Source organism: Cylas formicarius, unplaced genomic scaffold (genome assembly GCF_029955315.1).
Source record: "Cylas formicarius isolate icCylForm1 unplaced genomic scaffold, icCylForm1.1 PGA_scaffold_3__17_contigs__length_32017465, whole genome shotgun sequence".
Taxonomy (NCBI): Eukaryota; Metazoa; Arthropoda; class Insecta; order Coleoptera; family Brentidae; genus Cylas; species Cylas formicarius.
This window is the reverse complement of record NW_026844326.1, coordinates 19,676,857-19,696,230: the sequence shown is the minus strand read 5'-3', so window position 1 is coordinate 19,696,230 and position 19,374 is coordinate 19,676,857. Positions and strand designations below refer to the sequence as shown.

The 19,374-nt window shown below is 37.0% G+C and overlaps 1 protein-coding gene and 1 long non-coding RNA gene across 5 annotated transcripts in view; one reads left to right on the top strand and one right to left on the bottom strand.

Annotated features, from left to right (window-relative positions):
* LOC132700011 (extracellular serine/threonine protein CG31145) overlaps window positions 1-16,606 on the top strand; it is a 102,074-nt gene extending 85,468 nt beyond the window's left edge. For both annotated transcript variants that reach the window (XM_060667058.1, XM_060667057.1), the window contains exon 9: window positions 15,651-16,606. In XM_060667058.1, coding sequence (XP_060523041.1) covers window positions 15,651-15,846 — 196 coding nt within the window. In that variant the 3' untranslated portion in view covers window positions 15,847-16,606. The remainder of the gene's footprint in view (window positions 1-15,650) is intronic.
* The window catches only part of LOC132700012 (uncharacterized), a 59,159-nt gene that overhangs the window by 11,013 nt on the left and 28,772 nt on the right, over window positions 1-19,374 (bottom strand). For all 3 annotated transcript variants that reach the window (XR_009618587.1, XR_009618585.1, XR_009618586.1), the window contains 3 exons: window positions 14,969-15,100; window positions 9,001-9,093; window positions 8,771-8,873 (listed from right to left, as the gene is read on the bottom strand). This is a non-coding gene — a long non-coding RNA (uncharacterized LOC132700012). The remainder of the gene's footprint in view (window positions 1-8,770; window positions 8,874-9,000; window positions 9,094-14,968; window positions 15,101-19,374) is intronic.

Below are 19,374 nucleotides of genomic sequence, written 5' to 3'. Positions count from 1 at the left end.
AATTTATTCGATCATCGCCTTCAATAATGTAAAATGAATTATGTAGTTTTTTAGTGGCTCGGTATTATCCTATAACCATCACCAACGGACCTTCTGACATATCTCTTTCTAGCTTTGCAATCCTGCTAGAAAGCTCTTTACCTCTCTGTGCTGCATCTCCAATATTTTGAAAGTTCTTGTTTATCATCTCATCGAAATGTTTAGTTTCCGATTTAATGCAGTCTCCCAATAATGTTCTAATTGTTTTAAACATATTTTCCAATCGAACCTCTAAGTATTTATTATTTACAGCATCTAAAGAGTGAGCCGGAGGGGCCACATTTGATAATCTTTTACCCCCTGCATCGAAGTGCCCATCTATCAGCAGTTTAAATGAACCATTCCGCCCCCCGATCAAAGGTTTATCATAACCTCTACGGCGTCCAAATTTATCAATCGTATTTGCTCCTGCCATACTCAAAAGCCTACTAAAGCTAATTAAATAGAGAAAATGTTTTTAAATCTAATAAATTATTTTTTCCTCGCGTAATTCTTCTATAATAGACAAAATTTCATTTTCATGACCCGAATGTCCAGCAGATTTAGATCCCCACAACAAACGTAATCTCGCAATCAGCTCGGGTACTTTGTTCCAATATACATATTCCTTTTTCTTATTGTTAAAAGATTTCTGCCCCACTATTTCTTTTGTTAATTTCATTTTTAAACCTTTTCTGTCCTTTCTCTGAATGCTATAAATTCCTTTTTTTATTAAAAGCGGCTTTATAATTTCATTAAATTTGCGAGTTCTAGATTTATTTATTCCGTTCCTCTTTGTGTAATTCTGATAAATTGCATTTGTTTTCAATATTATATCTATATATATATCACAGACATATTTACCAATTTTTTCGGGGTATAGTAATAATGCTTTCGGATATTTTAAAAAAAGTAAATCATACAATTGCACAGAACCGTCATATTCACCAATTTTTTGATCGTTTCGATACAAAATAACCTTGCCTGAAACAAACTTTATTTCCGAGTCCCCGATAAACATCTGTGCGTCTTCACTTTTGTAGCGTACCCCAAATAGTCTATCATAGTCGCGATTATCATCTCTTAGTTTTTTCAAATGTCTTTCTACGGCCGAGAATCTATTTCTCGATAATACAGTTTCCGATAAAGGGATTTCGTACGATTCTTCATATGTACTTTCGTCTGAGAAGCTTCAGCGTCAGTATATGATCCTTCAAGAATTGACGGGTCACCTAATTTAGATATCCCGTAGTTTGTCTTTTCCATTGGAGATTCCTTCTTTTCGATATTTACATTTAAACCTGATTGGCTAGAAGTAGCTTTATCTTCGTTCAGAGTCGTTTTGATGGCTCCCGAAAGGGATTTTAGACTTGTTGTGACAGGTTGATAGAATGCCTCGAGTCCCAACTTGTTCTCAGTATGTCTGTTTCTTAAATAATTAAATTTTTTCCTAACATCTTCCGCGGTACTAACTAGTTTTCGCTTAAGATTTAGTTCGGTATTATTTTCCATTTTATTTATTTATTTATTTATTTTTTGTTTTAAAAAAAAGCCTCTGCACAAACGAAAGGTCTCTAATAAAATGATGAACTTTGGTAAAGCTTTACGGGTATATGTAGCAATCAAATCCTTTTCTGTATCTACCAAAGGTAATATCGCTATCCCTATCTATGACCAAGAACCCGTATTTATTGCTCCAGCATTTGTTGCACATTTCTAGAAAATTCACAAATGTAACATCCGGGGCAACATGATCAGAATAAATATGTTTTAGATTAGTTTCATCCTGTTTAAATAAAATAATCAAGTTTGCGTTATCGCGTATTAATTGCTTAGGAATACTAGAGTATGTCTGAGCCAGATAAAAACTATCGACGTTATTGTGTCTTCCTCGCGAAAAATATTGTCTGACAACGTCTTGGTTTTGGTTTATAATGTCATCGAAAATAAAAATTGAGTTTGCTTTTGCTTCAGATGGGTCAGCGATGTTTTCGTTATTATTAAAAGTAAATAACCCCAAACCGTCTATCAGTTCTAGTACTTTCTGCAGGTATTGGTATTTGGGTTGATATAATGATTTAGAATAGATGTAGACATTCTCAAATCTCAAGCCGAAAGGGTTAGTTAAAAGCGAAATCATAACATTTGTTTTTCCACAATTCGAAGGTCCAACAATAAGACCCCTGATAGTAGACGGGAAAAGGTCCCCGTGTCGTTTAAAATTTAAGTCGATACCATTTCCAACGACTTCGTCGAGATTGTCAATCCAAAAGCTTTTTTTCAGCTTTACTGTTTGTATTGTGTTTTCCATTTAAATATCTGATTTAGAATTCAAAAAATTTATTTCGATGCCAACTCCGGTTAGAGCAAGACGTACTCGCGGACACAAAAGACGCGCAAAGACTGGCTCGGGTATACTAAACTCTATAATAAATAAACTACCCGTTGAACTACATATTCCGGGATACAATTACTGCGGACCAGGTACAAAGCTTCGAGAGAGACTTGCGCCAGGGGACGCCCCGAAAAATAGTTTGGACAAATTTTGTTTAGATCATGATATCGTATATTCGGAAAAACGAGACTTAGAAGACCGTCATAAAGCTGATAAAATTTTGGAAAACAAAGCGTGGGAAGTATTTAAAGGAAAAGATTCTAATTTTGCTGAAAAAGCTGCGGCTTTGTTAGTGACTTCGGGGATGAAGATCAAGAGAAAGTTGGGTATGGGTATGATAAAAAGAAAAAGCCAACGCACTCGAGAGCAGAAAAATGCGAGCACGACAGCCTTCGGAACGGGCATTGTGCAAAGAGTTAGAAATGAATTAAAAAATAAAATACACGGCAGCAAAAAAATCAATGAAGAATATATCAAAAAATTGGCATCTTCAGCTCTAAGTATCGCTAAAAATTCTGTTAAAAAGAACGGAGGCAAAAGAAAAATACGCACTCCGCGAATAATACCAGTCCCAAAGGTTGGCGGTTTATTACCATTGATCTCAATTTTCGCAGGTTTATCCGCACTAGGATCTATAGCCGCTGGTGCTTCAGGTATAGCAAAAGCTGTAAGTACCGCTAAGAACGCTCAAGAAGCTTTAACAGAAGCACAGCGACATAACAAAATGATGGAAGCTATTTCTATAGGGAAAAAAGGGGGCGGCTTATATTTGAAGCCTTTTCGCAAAGGATTGGGTCTTTATTTAACCAAGTCAAAAAACTTTTAAGAGAGGTACCCTCCACGCCCCTCACGGATTTCCAACTAAAAAGATTTGCACGTAAATTTGATATTCCGCATTTTAGAGGAGTATATATGCGTGATGGTTTACCAAAAAACGGACCTCGCAAAAATGAATGCGCAATAGTAAACTTGGACGAATCTAGAGGGGCGGGGACACATTGGGTAGCCTATAAAAAGCAAGAAAGAATAACATCTTACTTTGACAGTTTTGGAAACTTATCCCCTCCATCAGAATTAATCGAGTATTTCCACGCAGGCGTACACAGAAGTTCTCAAATTCTATATAACTACGAGCGCCAGCAAGATTTTGATACAATCTGGTGTGGCCACCTGTGTCTAAATTTTTTACTGACTAAGTAGTTCTGAAAATTAATATGAATCGCGAAAGTATTAAACAAATGAGTCAATCTTTGAAGATTTTTTCCAAGCGAGGCGGATTACTCGAAATGACAACGGAAGAAATGGAGAAGCTACCTAAAGAAGTAATCATAGCCCTAGCACAAAATGAAATTGCTTATGTATGGGATAAGCTTCCTGAAAAGCTAAAAAAAGAAAGAGATATTCAACAATACATGTTTTGCACCCAGCATCATGTTCGCGAGATTGGAGATGTACCCGATGGACCACCACCAAGGCGTATTTTTTGTTGTTATTGCAAGACAGAGGATATCAATACGTTCACTCGGAATACTCCGGATTCTTCTATGCCGCCAGGAAGCGGACGGTGCACGCCCCTGTGATATTATTAATCTAGTTTAAGATTGGTCATAGTATTTTTATTTTTCAATAAAAAATATAAAGTACGTTGAAGTTGTTTCAGTCATGTCTTGTACGTTCACGCTGTCAGACTCGTCTAGTGTCCTTTATCCTGATTTTTTCCTCCAATTGAGCTCGATAAAAATATCAGTTATGGTTTAGGTTTATTAGGTTTTTATTCTTATAATTCAATTTTTAACATAGATTGTAATAATAACGTATTTGCATATAGAGAAAAAAGAGAAGGTAAATCGAAAACGATAAAGCTTTCACCTGGGGTGTACGAGATCGAGGAAATTAATAGAGTAATTTTGTCTTACCTAAAAAAGGAAAAAAATAGTGGACATGAGGGTGATTCGGTAATATTTTCCTTAAAACCAAATAATAATACTCTTAAATGCGAGATTGATTCTCAATATTTCGTTGATTTTACTGTTGATAACTCACTTCGACACATTTTGGGTTTCGAGGCCGTGATTTTAGACAGACACAAGCGCCATGAATCTTCGCTCCCTGTGAATATAATGAAAGTACGAATGATTCGGGTTGAATGTAACATTATTTCGGGGGCTTACATCAATGAAAAAATCTCTCATGTTCTTTTCGAATTCGATATAGATGTCGAGCCCGGATATAAATTAACGAAAGAACCACGAAATATAATATATTTACCTGTAATCCCACACGGGCGCCAGTATATTGACAACATTACTCTAAGAATTGTCGATGATCAGGGAGAACTCATTAATTTTCAGGGTGAAAAAATTATAGTTAAATTAGAATTAAAGAAACTTTTTTAATATAAACAAAAAAAAATCAATGGGTTTCTGTTTTAATCGCGAGTCTTTTTACCTAAAAAGTCCAAATAATTTCTTTAAATATCGGAGCTTGAAAGGACCAGGTGCCATTCAACACTCGAACGCAAACAAGTCAAGAACGAGTTTAGACTTGTTGCGTAAGCCTAATCGGAAAAAATTGCATAAGTTAGATTTGGAATTCCTAAAATCCATTGGGTTACGAATTGAGTACGAAATAGTTAAGATGGCTTTGGGACAAAAGCTGGATATTTTTGAAGAGCCTATATTTGATAACTCTTATGTCAGTCTACACGAGCACACATATAAACCTTACGGATCTCCTAATTATAGAAATTCTGATGAAATTAGAATTCCTGTAAATTTTCAAAGTTATATTTACATCGAAGGTGAATTTCAACCGGAGGATCCTTCAAAATTCTGCTACCTTTCGTATAATGCATTGGCGTTCTTGTTCGATGAAATACGTTATGAAATGGGTGGGGAGCAAGTGGCTAACGTTAGAAAACCCGGGATCGCGACCGCCCTTAAGTTTATTGGTTCTTTTGGAAAAACACAAGCTTCCCGACTAAGCGTGGTCGGTTGGGGTCTCAGTGACACTAAACAAGAGATTTTGGATAAAGCTAGTAATATTTTCTCTGGGAAACTTCCTCTAAAATTTTTAATGGGGTTTGCAGAAGATTACACTAGAGGAATAATCAATGTTAAACAAGAGCTAATTCTAACTATCGCGAGAACCTTCAAAAATTCTTACATAGGTGAGACATCTGCTAAAATAAAAATAGACAAGATAGAATGGAAAATTCGTCATATAGTACCAGAAGATAAATTGAAGATTAAACTTCTTTCAAAACTTTCACGGGGAGCCCACGGAGCGTCCATTAAAATTCCGTTTCGTATGTGGGATTTATATGAATTGCCATCACTTCGTGAGACATTTTCAGATATTTGGGTCATCAAAACATGTACCTCGCTGGAGAGACCGCGTCAGATAATAATTGCTTTTCAAGAAATCGGGAATTCCGATGTGTTCCAAAAAGACTCTAGTGCTTTTATTCATGCTAATATTCGTGATATTAGGTTATATTTAAATTCCGAAGTGTACCCCTATGAAAAATGGAATTTAGATTTTAGTAAGTCAATTTTCGCTCCAGCATATTATTCGTACGAAAATTTTCAGAAGAGCTACTATGGACGAGAAAACTACGATGTCATGTTGAACCTTCCTGATTTCATAGCAAAGCCCATATTTGTGACCGATTGTTCCCACCACGCGGAAGCCATAAAGTCTTCAACGGTGGATATTAAATTGGAGTTTGAAGCTAAAACAAAATTTCCAAAAGGCGTACGGGTGTACGCGCTAATTCTTCACGATGCCTTTTTATCGTATAATCCCATGGATGGCTCGGTTAAAAAAAGAGCTGTATATGCTTAATAATAAATAATTACTCCTTACCTCTTCTTACCTCTCCATCTCAGGGTCGTGAAAAAGAAACGCATTAATTAATTAAATTCGTAATTTAATAGTGAGGTAAGACAATGCCTAGGCTAGCTCATTAACAACCGAGAAAAATTAATAAAGTAGAAAAGAAAAAAAAATATATTAAACCAAAGCCAGGTTGGAAGGCGGTGAAGGGCACCTCGGTCAGTCGCGAAAGGTGGTAGGTAGGCGCCACGTGATTCGAAAAAGGTAGACTTATCAACCCGAGGTTCCAACCCGTAAAGGAAATAAACAAGTGAATCACAAACAATAATTTATTTCCTTCAACCTGGTGGTAGGTGTGAGTGTCAAATCTCACCTTCAAGTTTTGGCGGTGCAAAAGAATGTAAGACACTATAATTTAAGGCTATAAGTTCCGCAAACCGTTCTTGAAGAGAACAGGCCACTTAAGCTACCCAAACCTCAAGATGTCCCGAACGTTACACAGCTGTCTGTCACTATCCCGGGAACCAAGCCAAGATGGAATGGTGGCTCAATGGGACAGCCGCAGGTGGGCAGTCCCAGTTAACCCAGCAAAGTCCGTCCGGAAAGCCGGCTGCTTGATAGGGGAAACTCAACTAAACATGTACCCAAGAGACAGCATACACTGCAAGACACCAAGCCTGGTCTGGTATTCCGGTGAAAGAAGAAACCACGTGGAAGGTTTGCGGGAAACGGAGCAACAATACGTACAATACTAATTAAAAAAAAAACCCTAAAATAAAATCGGCATAAATTGAGGAACACTGATTAGGTGGCGAAATGGTTCCAAAAGGTTACTTACCTCGATTCGAGGGTTTTCTGGAAATGTGGGGCAATGACAATTCTTTTCAAAATCCCTCGTTGAGAAAGATTCCCATTCCAAACTCCAAATAGATCCAAAAGTATGGGAAATCATAAATTAGTGACTAATTCACATATCCCCTCTTATTGGGGTAGCACTACCGGCTCAAAAAGAAATCGGTCACACAAAAGAAAATCTGCGACAACCCCAAGCTTCAAAAGCTAGCGTACAAAATGCCGGACGATTCAGACAACCAGTTTTATAAAAAGGCTAAACGGGCACAAAAAAATTAGAGGGAAAACGCCACTCTTGCCAACCTAGTCGACGGTACGCCGCCAGTAGAAAGAACTACCGAACTATATCTGTGGTGATGGCCGTATGGCCCGTGCCAAAGAATCGAGGTTGCGTCAACGAGATCGAATTACCCGAACGCTATCTATGGTGGCGACCGGACGGCCAGTCACAGAAAATCGAGGAAGAATAGGTTAAGAAACAAAACAATGTTTACTAGGCTCGCCAAGGAATACCGAAGCAATGAAAAGCAAATGTGGTCCCTAGTCTCATAGGGTGACAGATGGTATTGGTTATGACTCCTTCTAATGCGCAACTAATACTCTGTTTTTTGCATTAGTATCTCTCAGTAAACCGGTGTCACTTAAGAGAAAACCAAGCGAACAAGGGGCCACGCACACAGCCGTTGCAGCATAAAATATTTATGGTTCGGCAACACAATCGGCCGGGGAGTACAAGTCCGAAACTAAAGGAACCGAGTCTACAAAAGAACGTGTGTTCAAATCGCAAAATCGATATGAGCCTAATAAACAAGAATTTTAATTGTTAAGAAGCACTCGCCAAACAGCAAAAGGTGAAGGAAATGGACAGTACAATTAATTCTACAAGGTACTAATAAAATAAACCCGTTACTTCGCAAATGTGCCAGCACTGGTACTTTAAAAATGCTAAATTTTACCATTGAAATATGAAACCGTCACACTCTCGTGTTTTATTTCCCCTGTCCTTTGTGTGCAATAGTAAAAGTACAGTTTGTACCCGCGAGGGTAACATTCGAGGAACTATATGTTTTTAAAATAAATGTTTTGGTCAATATTCATTAGGTGGGTTACCTTATTAAAGAAAATCTTACTCCAAGAGGGGACACTAGTTTACATTCGAACCGCTAGAGGGTGCAGATGGTCACGCGAACAATATGATCAAGTCTCACTGACGCCATTGCTTTTCTTACGGGTGGGAAAATATCTGGGCTCTGATTGGCTTCGCCGCCATCGCAAACTAGAGGAGGGGGATTGATTAAACCCCACATTTCTGGTTGCTTATCCAATGGGGGCCAGTTTCAAGGGATTATGGGTAAAGGGGGAGGAGCTAGAGAGTCGTGGGGAAGGAGGACAGGCCCACAAAAAAGGGAGAGGAGTGGGAGTGGCCTATAGTGTACCTTTATTCTACTGCCGCTCATTCAAACACCTGAAAGTTTTTTGTAATTGATGAATGGCTAGACCGATAAAAAAAAGACATGGTGTACGTCAACTGAAAGTTTGTGAAGAAAAGTTGCAAAAAAAATTGCTAAGGATTTTATGAAGCTTACGAAAGAAAATGATTTACAACCAGACTAGTCTCCAATTGCGGTGAAACAGGCTTAAACAACAAAATGTTGCGCCCTCAAATACCTTGTAATGCGTCTGGGAGACACAAATTTCCATTTTTATGTAACGGTAAGCCAGCAAAACCACAAGCCTCCCAGAATATTCGTCTCAATGTTTTCCATGGTTTCTATAAAAAAAATAAAAAGAATGAATGAATGAATACGAATCTGTTTAAAACAACAAAAGTAGAATTTTTTTAAGAGCACGGATAGCCCAGAAAATGTGTTTTGTTACTACACAATGGTCCTACTCACCTGAGTGCGCGGCAACTTGAAGGTGGGGAAATAAAAGCAATGTTTTTTGCTCTTGCTGTAATTTCTCTCATTCAGTCCATGGGTCAGCGTGTGCTGGAAAATTTAAAATGTAATTACAGGTGTTTGCTATTGGAGCATATTTTGACAAAAGTAAATGAGGGTGCCGATCTCATTGAATGTCTGGATAGCTTTAGCGAATGTCTGGATAGCTTTAGCTTAGCAAATAAATGGTAGTACGCTGGAAAAATATTGGTCAAAATTAATTCAACAAGAGGAGGGACATTTCACAGATGCAGAGTCCGACCATGATGAATGTTTAAAGCACATTTACACCAAAATACCCTTATGGGAAAATGTTATGGAAAGGGAAGTTTATGAATGGTTAAACCAGTGATGGTGTAGAAGATGAAATAACTGACCAAGAAATAATTAAAAGTGTTTGCAAAAACTCTGTTGAAATAAACAGTGATGACGATGATGATGACAAAGCCGAATACACTGACAATATTCCAGCAAAAATTTCACATTCAGATGGGCTAGAGGCCTTGGAAAAAGCGTTAACTTATGTAGAACAACAAGAAAATGCAACTACCGTAGATGTTCTTTTTATCAAACGCTGAAGAGATATTGCCGTCAACATACCTTTTACGAATCAAAAAATATTGAGTAATAAAAACTAAACACTTTATTTGTTATTTTTTTTAATATAAACAAATTCAAGTGAAATATTTCATAAATACCTTTTAAGTCAATCTAGTGCTATATGTATTCTTAACTCCTATTTTCCAAAAAAAAAAATCGGATTTACCGAAATTTCGATTATTCGAAATCACCTTGCATTATTTCGGATAATCGGGACTGTACTGTTTTCAAATATAAGACAAAAATCTCTAAAAGACAATATTTACGGTAAAAACAAAATTGCCGAGCGGCGACAGGCCTGCGAAGTAGGATATTTTGTTGCTTCCTCGTCCGCCGTGCGATAAATTTAAATATTAATAGTATATCATGCAACAAATGCGGTAAACAGCATTTGACTCACAAATTTATTTGACACGAGCAGAGCGAGTGTTTAATAAATGAGTGACTTAAAAAGTTTACCAAACGTGTTGCATATTATACTTTTTCTATGATCGTTTGTTTTTGGGTACATTTTCGCAAAACAACACGAATACATTCACTGACATGACCGACAGAATTGCCAAACGTCAAAATTCAAATCATGGGAAATATCTCCGAAAATATCCGATTGCTCCAAAACCCTTGCGGTAAAATATCGGAAATGTCCGAAGTGGCTCGGATTCGTGGAAAATGAAACTGACGTGGTAAAATGACGCTTCCCTCACGCTAGATCGGTGTTTAATTAGGTATTTTACAGACGGGAGTAGAAAAATTTTTTAAAATACAGATTTCTATCTAGCCAATCAAAGAAATGAGCTTAGGTTTGATCATGAGCAGCGCAGTTTTTTTTTTTTAATTTTAAAATCAGACATAGCGGCGAAGCGGCGTTTAGTTTTACTCGGGCTGTAATATTTCCGTGTCAATTATCCCCATAATTCCCCCACTTCGCAAAATTGTACCCAATTAGCGGCAGGCGCCGACGACGGGGAAAATATCCATGCTAAATGCCATCCCGACGTTGTCGAATTCGATGATTAACGAAATGACAACGCGTCCACCAAATTGGACGATCCCACCATGGGAAGGGTGTCCGCGCGGACGAGTAATTTCTGTTGTACGATTCGATTAGTGAAATACATATTTAGCTACGACGAGATGTCGTAAACTGACGGCGACATCGCCACCGGCTGGGGATGCGACGACTTCAAAAGTACAAAGAGAACTCTGCCACTTTGTTAATAGTCTATGGGCAACTTCTAAACCACCGGTTAAATGGGATGTATTTAGATGAATAATATAGCTGCCAAAAGAAAGATATTACAGGTGGACTAAGACTTATTGTTACGTACAGATTTTTTCAAGAGGTCTTGCAGAAACTACAGGCATACGTTATGGAAGGACCTATTCGCTGGATACACCACTGCATTCTGGGAATGCATTCAGACATGGCATTAATGCCACATCTATGGGAGGAGTGGGGCAGATCATCATTTGTATACTGACTGCTCCATTTATACTGACATTTATGAGGAACACCAAAGGACCAAATTATCAATCGGTCTTAGCACATATCCCATTGCCATCTTGGCATGATTCTGAAAAAGAACTAACTTGTGCGGAAAAAAATTAACATATTTTCCGACACTCAGAAAAGTGGTACTGAGGGCGTTAAAAACATCATAGCGCACATACAAGACGCCTTAATAAGGCAACACATAGTAACAGCATCGAAACAGCCAACCTACTAGTACTAATCGGCAAGGAATACAATCAGAACTGGGATCGCAGAGAAAAATAGCACATACTGGCTATGATTACCGGGGTTAGCCTATATTAGAAAAAACTAAATACTTTGATTTTACCATTTCCTTCCTGGCTCATTTATTTATAATTTTACAAACACATATGTGATACATATACATGGTGTAGGGTTCAAAATGAGTTTATTGAGAATTCACTTGTTTTTATTAAGATTGAAATTTTTATGTTTTTTGTATGCGGTGCTACATTTTGTACAAAAAAACTGTAAAATAATTTTTAAGTACAACGCAGACAAAAAATCACACATATAAGTGCTGTTGCTGCGGAAGTGGTTTTTTTATGCCATAAAAACTACGATAGAAAAGTGTAATTTGTGTTTCTCTAATCTCAAACCATTTCGAAATATTTAACTCAAAATGAAGAACATCCCGATTTTCAGTTTTTTTTTTCTAGAAAAACGAGCAACAATTTAGACGTAAAATACTAGATATTAAATTAGCTTTTTTTAAGAATCTAATAGTGGACTAAAATACAGGGTGTTAATAGAAGTAGTACACGCTGTAGACAAAGTAGGTGTAGTTCTTTTGTTTGTAAAATTGGAAATAAAAGTGCTAGAAAGTCCAACTCGGATAATTAACTTTTTTGTTACCGATACAATTTCATCGAAAAAATGGCCTTCTGTATAGGCAGATACAAAGTTCCCAAAAACGTTTAACGAAAGGAATGAAGTTATTAAATTTTAACGGTGTTTTTGCACTGGTCGGGTTTCGAAAACTTCGTTGCATTGCGGAGAGCACGTCCCGGATAAAAAATCGCGGGGGCATGAAGAACTTCCGCGGCAAAAAAATTGCCGCGCATTAAACAAAGTAAATCATGATCCTCCGCTATAAATAAAAATAAGAAAGAAAAATGGGGGACCGGGGGGAAAAGGACGCCATTTTCCAGACGCCGCTCGTATAAATAACCTCCTGGGTAATCTAAACCGACGTGCCCGCGTAAAAAAGTTAAGAAGCGCCCATTTAAGGCGCGGGACGGGCGAGGGAGCGGCAGGGGCGATTTTCGGGACGCCCTTTTCGACGGACACTCGCGTGTAGAACGATCGCTATTTATTTTAATTTTCCCTCTGCTACTTAGGTTTATAGTCCCTATTAAATAAAAAAAGTCGAAGACCTTCTGTTTTTAGGAATTGTCTTCAGTGGTACCTCATCGAAAACTGGAAACAAAAGTTTTTTAACGCCCTGTACCACAAAAACAAACGACTAGCCGACTAGTTGACCAGTAAATTTCTGGCGATGCAGAGTGTTTAATTAGAGACGTAGATAATGTTAAATGTTTAAGGGAAATTTTGAGATATCTTATTTTAATAGCATGGAAGGTATCACTTTAATAGTCGCAAACGAAATGCGGGGCGCTTAAACTTTTAAAATAATTGTCAAATTGTATTTCCTAATTAACTTCTTAATAATTAGCGTATTTTTTAAAAGAAAACATGCTAGGTACCCCACTCTTCAAAACTATAAAAGATGTTCTTTTTTTTTAATATCAATTCGGATCCGTTTGAGGTTTTTTCCTACAACAAACAAATCTACCAACTTTACGCTCGGTATTTTTAAAACGAAACTATTTAGGACGCCGATTTTAATCATAGAATAATCATCAAAAAACAATTAATTGGTTAGGAGCAACATTTCGTAAATTTTGTCCGGGTTAGCCCCGCGTTCGCCGTAATTTTTGTATCTCGGAATAGAGTCGCGTAATACGCCCTGAATTAAATTCCGCGTATTCGGAGCCGGTGGCGGCGGCGGCGAAACACTCGTTTGTTTTGGCGGCCTGATTTATGTCTCCCGGAAACGCGTGCAAAACGAACAAGCTTTGAAAGTTTTGAATAGATGAAAGAGAATCAAATGCCCCCACCCCCCCTCCTCCTGGACCGGGTGACCGTCACCCCATTTTATTCGTCGTTCCGAAAGTTCTGCAAAGCCATAAGGCCAAAGTAATGTTAAGATGGCGGCTTATTTTTATTCCACAATTAAATTAGAACAAAAAAATGTTCAGATTTTGACAGTTATTTAATAATTTATGACAGCTATTTCGGCCACACCATTCTAAGAAGCAGTTAGAAATAACTCTGAACTCTAACCCAAAATTTACAAAACAATAAAATAATCCTTTTAAAAGTGAACATGTGTATAAAAATAGAAATTCGGATTCTAAGTACGCCATCCATTTAAATTCAGAAATACACAAGTTTGACGGTAATTTTGATATTTTACGTAATCAATCAAAAAGCAAAAAACAGAATTTGTTGGAAGCTATGGAGATTAACAAAGTGAGATATTCGAATCTATTACTTAATGGCCAATTAGATTTAAATGCGTCTGCGTCGTTAAATTTAAATTTATAACCCTGCACCGGTAATTAAGAATCTATTACTACCTGATTGTATATATAGGTGTCGGAATATTTTGTATTTGATAAAGGGACGGTGTGGCCGAAATAGAGGTCATAAATCATCAAGTAACTGTAAAAATCTGAATATTTTTTGTTCTAATTCAATTGTGTTAAATGGACCTCCCCCAATTATTTTTTATTATTAAAATTAAAAAGTGTCATTTCTCGTCACCCTTACTTACTTTACTTTATCAATTGTTTTGCTTCGTGTCTTATTTCATTATTACCTCCAAAAAACCTTTCAAAGATATTTTTCAGTATTGTTTTCTCTTCTCTCATTTCCGTTGCAAATAAATTTCGGAAATAATTGTGCCGCAGTGGGTCCGGGTGCCATCTTAGTTACGACCGTGGGTCTAGTGCTGATAAGAATTTGCGTTGTGCATAAAACGGATGTGCCAACAGTCGCTATAAGCAAAGTTTTAAGGGGCCATAAAAACGACAACCGCCGCCATATTTATACAAGCGCGAAATTAGTAAACGCATAATTAACGGGATTAACTCGCTCCTTGCGTTATAGGAATTATATTCTATTAGCGTTACAAACTGCAAAAGCCTAGTTGTGGGGGGAAGCCTGTAAATTTTCAGGGATTTTTGTTCCGTTAGATACAATCTATTTTGCAGTCTACACGGTTGACTAATGAAAGAACTGTAACCAAATTTTCAAAGCTAGAAAAGAGAAAAACTATTATTAAAGGAAAGAGACCATCAAATGTTTTTTTTCTATCCCGGTCTGTAAAATACCTAATTACGCAACGATCTAGCGTGCGGGAAGCGTCACTTTACGACGTCAGTTTCGTTTCCCAGGGATCCGAACCACTTCGGACATTTCCGGGATTTTATTGCACGGGTTTGGGAGCAATCGGATGTTTTCGGAAATATTTCCGACGCTTTGAATTTTGATGTTTGTCAATTCTGACAGTCATGTATTCGTGTTGTTTTGCGGAAATGTACCCAAAAATTAACGGTCGTAGAAAAAGTATAGTATGCAACACGTTTTTAACTCACTCGTTTATTAAACACTCGCTCCGCTCGTGTCAAATAAAATATTTTAACAAGTGCGCCATAAATCACACAAAAAAAATGCAAAATTATCAAAAACGATATTCAAATTTTTTTAACGGTTTTTTTGCCTTACCTTCGGGACTCATTCTCTAATCGTCATCTCGAAAATCTCCGCCGTCGGGTTCGCGGCTCCCATTCCACCCGACGAAATAGGCAGACAATCAAGTTTTCCGATTCCGTTTTAATTGTCTCCCGAGCCGCGCCACTGTAAAGGAAAATATCCAATTAGGGAAAATTCTTGCAAGCACAAAAGCGGGGTAGAAACGTTAATATTAGGCGTGGGTTTTCGTGAGGGGAAAGGGCGAAATTCGACTTTTTTTTCTCTCCCCCGGCGATGACCCGCTCTACCCCGGATTCTGTAAGAGCTAAAAAAACAATATGAACTCTCACGTTTAAAAAAAGATCGCAAATTCGCAGAAAAACATTTGAGAATTCTTAAAACGATACACCCTGTATCTCCATCACCATATTTTGTCAAATGTGAAATTTGTTATTCTCCTAATATTGCTGGAATATATTACAACGATTATTTTTAATAACAGTGCAGTGTTATAAGCCTTTTATCAAACAAAAATTGAGATGATAACCTATTATCATTCCAGTAAATATTTACGTGAGATTCAGTAGGCGGGAGAAATGAAAAGCTAGTTACTTTGTTAATTTTCGGAAAAATTTTCACTTTGTGTTCATTCATTCAAAAAAATGCCGCTATAGGCAGGCAACTGATTTGGGACACCCTATAATTTGTGTTCCAGGTTCCGGAACGGGCCAACGAGGCTCAGCCAAGCGCTGCGGGCGAGCATGGCCTCGGATCCGGTGGCGCCCGTGCTCTGGGAACCCCACCTCGAGGCCCTCGATCGCCGGCTGGAAATCGTCCTCAAAGCGGTCAGGGATTGCCTCCAAAAAGGCGAGGATCCCATCTCGGACGACGTCAAAGCCGACGAGTCTTAGTACCCCCTCCCGCATCCCGTGACCGGCGTACATACGGCGTGGTTCGTGTTGGACACGACGTTGAGAAAAAGTGTCGCAAATGCCCAAATTTTTAAACTTTTCGGGTTCCAAAAATTGACCAAAAATGTCCCAAGCGTGGAAACTGGTTAAGCACTCTTTGTTACAACTGACATTTTATTAATTTCAAAATTCAAAGGCGGAAAAAAGTTACATCGAAAAAACTTTTTCAAATAGTTTTGCTTGGACTTATTTAAAGTCAACGGTGTGATTCGACGTTAAAATAAAATCAAATAAAAGAGCCGGTGAAATTAGCCAAGAATCGCATTTTTTCGTTGTTCTTTTTACTCTGGAAAACCATCGCCCTATTTTACAATTATTTTATAGTTCTATTTTATATTTGTGATTTATTTTAATGGCTGTAGAGACAATAACTGTTTTTCGTTTGAATCCAAAGTTTATTAATTATCGATATTACCGTCTAAGTTCGTTGATTCCTTTAAATTTATTTAACGCGCGCTACTGATATTCGAGTTATTCCTAGTCGTTCGTTCGTACCGCACGGTGTGTAAATAAATCGATGTGCAAAAAGGGCGTCTGTAAATAAATAAACCGAATGAAACGTTTTTTGTTCTTTATTTTGTCGATATAGGGATGATCTGTATATTTATAACTATGTAAAGATTTAATATTAAACGAAATATACCAAAGTTGACTGTTAAAATGTGATCAATCAATAAATGAAGAATAAATTCTAATTGAAAAACAAAAAATATGGTTTTATTTCAATAGCCCCAACGGGCCACATAAACGCGCATATTGAAAAAATATAATTATAAAAAAAAGAAATTAAATTAACAAATTGACCTTTATGGAGAGACAAAAAGACCCATGAAGTTAACGAAAAAATAAAAGGATGACGATAATTACGCATGGGAACGAAAAAAAAACAGATACAAGATTCACTGCAGTAGTGTTTAGATCATTCGAAAAGAAAATAATCGATAATTTGATTATCAAAATATCCCCAACAGTTTGAAAAATTAATAATTGATAATTGACGCGCAATTGACCATTTTTAGAAGACTATTTAAATTCCACCAAAATATTTTAAATAACAATTGTAGAGTGTTATCTATCATTATTTAATAACAATAATATGCATTCTATAATAAATTATGCGTTGTGATGGCCAATATTCCTGTAACCGTTCTTAAGTCTTTTTAGTTCTCAGAACAACGCGATTGTTACGTAACGCACAATATAACTATATAAATATAAATTTCATTGTATTTTTAAAATTATTTCGGTCAGTTGACACAAAAAAATTTGACCCGTCAATTCCACAACCTTAGTTAGGGACCGTGGCGGGGTAATCGGATTAAAGAGGCTATACTGTACTAACAGATTTTTCTTCTTTTTCTTCTCCAACAAAACCACAACGACTAGCTAAAGTAGCGAAGGAGAGTGTTTTGACGCGGCTGTGGGACGACTTGTTCACCCCACACCACTACCGCCCCGAATTAAACTTAATTAAACTCTTGAAATTGCCGAATAGATAGTCTGTCTGGCTGGCTCCTGACAGCCGCAAACTTTATTAGTGCGCTTGTCGGCAGAACTATTTTCGCGTGAAGTTTGCCGTTGAAATTCTTGACGGGATCTAGCGTCTCGATTTAATATTCAATTAGGTGGGGGAGGAGGGGCCGCATTACAGCACAACTCCGTGTTTCCGAAATCCATCGATAGTTTCGGAGCTGGAGAACATTAAGTTTCACTGTTTAGAACGCGCACAATACGGCAACGCGGCCTATTTCGTCTAATTCGTAAGGTTCGTGATTAGACATAAAGTTTTACTCATAAAAAAAGAAGTTAATTGAAATTACAAAAATTACTCAACAAGATTTTACTTATTAAAAAATTTTGTATAGTTTCTCTTTTGAAAATGAAGATTTTTCTCAACCAAAAAGTTCTCAGTTGCAATTTTTTTATGGTTTTTGTTTTGCTCATAAAAAAAGTTCTTTATCAGTTCAAAGTTATGCAAATATTCAGTTAAACTGCATTAAACGACATTCCGGAAACGACGACGAAAAATCCGGGGGATTTTTTTTTATCGGATTTTAATTGCCGTCCATTTTCCGCTTACGTGGTTCCGATCGGAGGGACGTCAGTCGCCGCGCGCAAAACTTTAACGTTAATTTGAAACGTAACGCGTAAAATGACTCGCAAATGTGACTCCCGTGTATCGTATCACTCTTTGACGTATATATAATTTGTGGTGTTACTGCAAAGTTTACGGGGTGATAGTTGCCTTTGAAAATGTCATATTATTCGTATTATACAAAGAAAATAAGTTAAAGCTAATAAAGAAATGAAAAATAAATAAGTATTTATAAATTGAATGCTTTCAGTTGTAACAAAAACTTCAACAGCAAAAATACAAGAATGTGGCCAAAATAAAAAATATATAATTCAGCCCGCCATGGAACCAAAGAATACGAGTTAGAATTAAATGCACTGTATATCCTACTGAATGTTTAAAAATATTTAACTTAAAAAAAATAACAAAAAAGAGAAAATATAATTAAGCCCGTTAAAGTTCCTTGATAACGTTGGATTAAATTGTACTAAAATTGTTACTGTCTGATCTAAATCTAAATCAATTTTTAATATTTAATATTTAATCTGTTGGAAGTTTCTTACAGTTAGCTTGTCTATGTACGATTTAAGGGGAAATGAATTTTAAATAAAAGCAAAGTGTTTAATTTATTGTTCTAGAACCGATCACTATCATTTAAACAATTATTAATTTTTGGCTGTTCTACATAAGAAAAAGTTCTGAAAATAAAAAAATATATATATTTACACCAGCAGCGCTGTAATTATATTTTCACAATTTCCTACGAAAACTAAATCTTATTTATAAGAAGTTAATAAAAATAACGAGGACTGACAAAAATATTAAATAACAAACATCCCATCGTAGCCCTATGAAAACAAAACAAAACACGTTGGGAAATGAGGTATTAAACGAAATAAATATCGTCGCATCAGGAATTAACAGGGAAAAGTGTATTGCACATTTCCAAAAAAGGCCGGGGCGGAGAAATATGCGTCACACGCCCGGGGTAATCCGAAAAAAAATAAAACGCGCGGGCTATCCTACGGCGGGGCATAAAGGAAACCATAACCGGCGAACAATACGGCGGGCGGAATATCGTCCGTTGAAATCGGGGTTTTATTCCGCGCCACAATGTCGAATAAAAGAAAACACACACACCCACCCTCGCGCATATAATAAGACGGGCGAATATGCCCGCGGGAATCGTCATTCAGATTGCGACGGCGGCGGCGGCGGCCGCCCCATTGGCGTACTAAGAACGGTCTCTTGTCGACGTTATTTATTTTTTATTTTTTGGCAAAAAAAAAAATCGAAAATTGGAAAAAAAAATCGCACCATTTTTCGAATGCTTTACAAAATTTTTCACATTTTTATTTTCTGTTTCAAATGAAAGTTTATAGCTGACTGTCCAT